The following is a 5,008-nucleotide window of genomic DNA, read 5'->3' on the forward strand; positions in this document are numbered from 1 at the left end:
GAAAAGCTGGGCGCCACAGGCAGAGAGATTGAACTATATCCCAACACTACCACTGATGAAACTTTTGGCAACTTGACGCACGAGAATGGCACCAAGGATGATTCAAATCAACATTTTCATGGTCAGGAATGGCATCATTCTAACTCACCTAAGAACAATTACGAGAAAGATGAAGTTGAAGATGAAGACGAGATTCGTCGGGGGGTAAATTTTAATTTTTTTTTAAATCATAAATTGGAATAGAGTAAAGTGTCAAAATGGTCTTATACATGGGGTTATTTTAGTCCCATAAGATTCTATAAAAGTGTTAAATTAGTGCTTAGACTGTATGAGCTTCAGGGGACCATTTCAGCTCCCGTTAAAGGAGTATGGGAACTAAATGGACATTTTTATAGACTCTAGGGCTAAAATAGCCCTCTACAAATAGTCTAGGGTCTAATTTGACTCTCTTCTCATTTAGTGTGTGAATTTAACTTTTTAAAATTGAGGATCACTCAAACATATTATTGGTTCTTAGCTTTGAGTGAGATCAATGAGCAGATTAATGAGACATGTTTGATTCTAATTGAAGTTGAATTGAGTCGGGAGTGAATCTGATCGAGATTTCTCAAGATTGGATTGAATTTCATTTTCATGCATGTACCAATGTATGAGTGCATAAATACAAATATTTATGTATAGGTTATAATTTATAGTAGGAAGATTTACATGCATACCACTTTATCTTATGTATTTACATATTTAACACAAACTTCAATTTTTACATATATGCCCACCTTAGCTATCATCAGAAATGTATATTTCACTTTTTAAAGGTTAAAATAGTAGTACCTTTGATGCGATATGAAAGATTTGGGTGGTTTAAATGTAAAAAGTAAAGTTTAACTGTTAGAATGTTAATGGATGGCTATATTAATGCATATATTCACCTATATATTTTGACATACATGTCATGTGTGTGCAAAAGCATGCATACGTTGATTTATCCATATGCATGTAGTATAGGTACTTATACGCTAAACTAAAAATTTGATACGAGTGACAATAAATCTCAATACCTTATATCATTTATGATTGCAGGAATTGTCTCCAAGTGTTCAGGAAATGGAACTGTTAGAGAATCAACCTCAGCAAGAGAACCACTCAGCCTTGTGGTTATGCAAAGACCTCTTTCCAGGAGACGAAAAGTCTGTTTGGAATGGACCCCATTCCTTAAACAGAAGGTATTCATCTGCGAGACAGAATAACCCCATTCGAAGTGCTTTGGCAGCATTAATGCAGTGATATTACAGTCTTCTGTTTCTCAAGTAAGCTCATTTAATTGATCAGTGATTTAAATAATTGTCTTTAGAAAATGTTGATCAGAGATTGAAATTCATCATTGCTTGTAAGATCTATATTGAGGTGCAAATATGGTTAAGAGTCATTGTCATGGTTATATGAATTGAGATATCACATATTATCTAAGAATTGTTATTTTAGTTCAGTGAAAAACATATGAGTTTTCAAGCCTATGACTTCAAGAACTTCACGTCTTTAATAACATATATAGTGCTCTCTGGTCTGGGGAATTCTTAGACGCATGAGGGATGGTTGGAGCTCGTATAATAGCCTCCCTCGGGCCATTCCTTTTGTAACTAGGACTAAAAATGCAATAATTTTTTGCTCATGTGCCCTCCATTTGTCCCTTTATTTCCTTAGTAAAACTTCATCAATAACAGTAAGCCTTTTTCTCATAAAAATAAAATAAATGATTATGATTAATTTTTCATAATTTAATGAAGTTGTATTAATTTTTTTTTTTTATATATAATGCAGTTTGTATATTCCCTCTCGGTTTGGAGAAATTTGCATGCATACCACACAGTTCTCATGAATTTACATATCTAATACCCAATATTTGATATTTACACTTATAGTATGTTTGTGTCAAGCCTATAATATTTTAGCATTATGCATATAAATATAAAGTTTTAGGTGTTAGATATACAAATACATAAGTATTGTGTTATATATGTAAATGACCCTTTTTGGTTTAAAAATATGCATTTTATTAGCAGGTTTCATTTAATTTAATTTAAAAATTAATTCAAACTGACCATATTTGTCCTACTTAAATTGAAATAGAGCCAATTTTTTTTTTTAGTTAAAATCAACTAGCTAAAATTAAGTTAGGGTTTGTTTGAGGTAGCAGTAACTTTTCAAAAAATAATCGTGAATCTGTTGAATAATAATGTTATGCTCAAAAAGTTGTGGTGGCTATTATAATTTTTTTTAAAAAAAAAGTCATGCACGCAGCTAGAAAGCTGCTACTGCACATATGCTGGAGTGGTGTGAAAACGTAGGTTTAAGCGCAGATTTTACAAAAAAAGCTGTCAAAACTCAATTTACTTAAACAGACAAAACTGCTGTGCGCAGACCCTCAATAGATAACACATTTGTTAATTATGATTATTATGTGTGAAATTCAACTGGCATTCATGCCATAAGAGTAGTATTCCTCTAAACTAAGGTGGATAAAAAGTTTGATCAAATGCATTGAAACTATTGCTTTATACTGTTTTATTTTAAGGACTTATATATTTATTGGCACATTAAGTAAAAAAGATGAATTGTATTATTTTAGTCCAAGGTCTATCATGATCTTCTTTTCTAATTTGGTATAAAAAGTATGCACTATGTTTCTTTATGATTTGGTGCTTAAAAGAGAGATGTATTCGATCGAAATCGCAGTGGATTCCATATGTATGTATTAATTAATTTTTTTCCTTTTTGTAAATTGAGTTAAATAAATATTTTCTAAGTCGACATATATTATATTTATGTTGTAATATACATGTTAAGTTTTTAAATTTGAAAAAAAAATGAGAAAGTCTTATGAATATGATGAGGGTTCAAGTTTCACTCAATGCACATAAAAAATTTTGGTATTCATTCGTCTTAAGTGGATTAATCACACTAATTAGGGTAGTACTTAAGTTTTCAAAATTGGATGATGGTTGGTGGAAGGGTTGGTGATGGTGCAAGGCTAAGAGAAAATGTTGTTGATCAATTTAATATTTGTTGTTAACATTTTTTTTAGTGGATGACTTGATTTTATTTTTTTGAACGTCCACATAATTAATAAATTTGATTTTTAGCCAATTGGTTATATAAATTAAAAGTTATCATACGAAGTGCTTATATGAGGCGAACAATAGATATTAGAGTTCATGGAATGAATATGGCTTAACTTTTATGAGGGTTTTAAATAGTTGAAGGCTTTGTGAATGTATGAGAACAAGTTTAGAGAAGAGGAGATATGTTAGGGCTCCTAAACTTTAATATGTAGGGTTCCTAAACTTTAATATGTGATTGAATCATAAATTAATCCAAAAATTAGCTTCAACACATTATAGCACATATATTTTGATAGAAATCAAAACAATATTTCTTGTTGAAGTGATGTATTACAGATACTGTGAAGATGAGCGAAACATACAAGAAAATATACCTAATTTTTTCTTGTGAAAATTCTCCTAACACTTCAATTGATTAGCTACTCAACATCTCTCTCAGTCTAAAAGCTAAAACTAGTAATCAATTATAAGGGATTTGATTAATTTTTTATTTGTTCAGCTTGAGTCTTTAATTTAGGTTAATGTTATGTATATAAAATATATTTTTACGCAAAATGTTTCCCCCAAACTCATAAGACCAACTCAAATTCTAAGAAAAAGTAATAACTATTTTATGATTTATTATCTTAAAATTAGGGTTTAGTTGTTGATCTTGTGATGAATCTTCTTGCTTGTCTTGTCATCAACTGGGCAGTGTTAAAACTATTGTTATGAAGTAAGTGGGCTAAGGTTTTGTATGTCTAAATGGTTGGTGCATCTATAAGCTTAAGTAGATCCAATAATGCAATATATGTCATTTATGTGATAATTGATGATGAAAATGCAACCAAAAATTAATTTATATTTTTTATCAAATCAGCTTCTAAGTGAATCCTTTAGAAGAGAAGATATCACATACAAATAAAAAAGTAGTAAAGAATATGTTATGAGGCAATAAAATAAATAGTAAATCTACATGCTACATTCAAAAATGTAATATTTAGTGAAGTCATGACTAAGGATTTAAATTTTAGTTAAAATATTTATTATTATATTCCCTATGTGATCTTTTTTAAAAAATAATTTTAGTGTTATTATCACTATTTAGACCAACTAATTGTAGAGCATGGGAATAATTATTATCTATGTTGTGCTACTAAAAATGAGATATGATATAGTCAATGATGAGTTAAATAAATAAGATTAAGATGCATTAAAAATAAATCATTAATAAAATAACACAATATTGGGTGCTTAATTAGATTAGTTAAATTAGGCAATGGATGTCTAGAAGTTTGATTAAATCTAGAAATTTTTTACACATTGGGACGGTGGCTAATCGTTGGACTCCCTAAGATATATGTTAAATAGAACATAACAGGGATTTGCATTTACAATTTGTAAGTATATCCCTGAGGCCAATGACGAGTTTTGCACCTCCAAGAAAAGTCTAATCAAGTATTCTCTTAAAGTTTTATGTACACTTATAAACTTTTTCAAAAAGAGAAGCCTTATTGTGCTCAAAAGAAGAGAATTTTTTCTATAAAGGTAAAAATAATGATCTACAATAACATTTATGCATATCTCAAATTTATTAAGACATTCATCAATGAACTTATTATATAAGGTACACATAAACCCACACAAATATTCTAAGATCACAATGAGCATATGGCTCTCAATGAAAGACATGCCATATAAGGTTCATTAATAGGGAGAATGAAGTCATAATAAGGTCTAAAGTCATTCAAATATGTTTTTAAAATAGATAGATAAGCTATTATGCTAAACACATTTAATTAAAGGTTTATATTTATATATGCATATTTATGGATAGAATCTAGGTCATCCTTAAAGTATATCTCCTTGACCTTGTTGTTGATTTAAACAAAATTTTCTTAACAATTTTT

General features: G+C 29.5%; 1 protein-coding gene across 1 annotated transcript in view; it reads left to right on the forward strand.

The window, feature by feature from the left end:
• LOC110020377 overlaps positions 1–1,463 on the forward strand; it is a 7,305-nt gene extending 5,842 nt beyond the window's left edge. Inside the window, exons 2-3 of the mRNA XM_020718464.1 lie at positions 7–204; positions 1,081–1,463. Coding sequence (XP_020574123.1) covers positions 7–204; positions 1,081–1,284 — 402 coding nt within the window. The 3' untranslated portion in view covers positions 1,285–1,463. The remainder of the gene's footprint in view (positions 1–6; positions 205–1,080) is intronic.
• The last annotated feature ends 3,545 nt before the right edge of the window (positions 1,464–5,008 follow it).

The sequence above is a fragment of the Phalaenopsis equestris genome, unplaced genomic scaffold (genome assembly GCF_001263595.1).
Source record: "Phalaenopsis equestris unplaced genomic scaffold, ASM126359v1 Scaffold000002, whole genome shotgun sequence".
Lineage (NCBI taxonomy): Eukaryota > Viridiplantae > Streptophyta > Magnoliopsida > Asparagales > Orchidaceae > Phalaenopsis > Phalaenopsis equestris.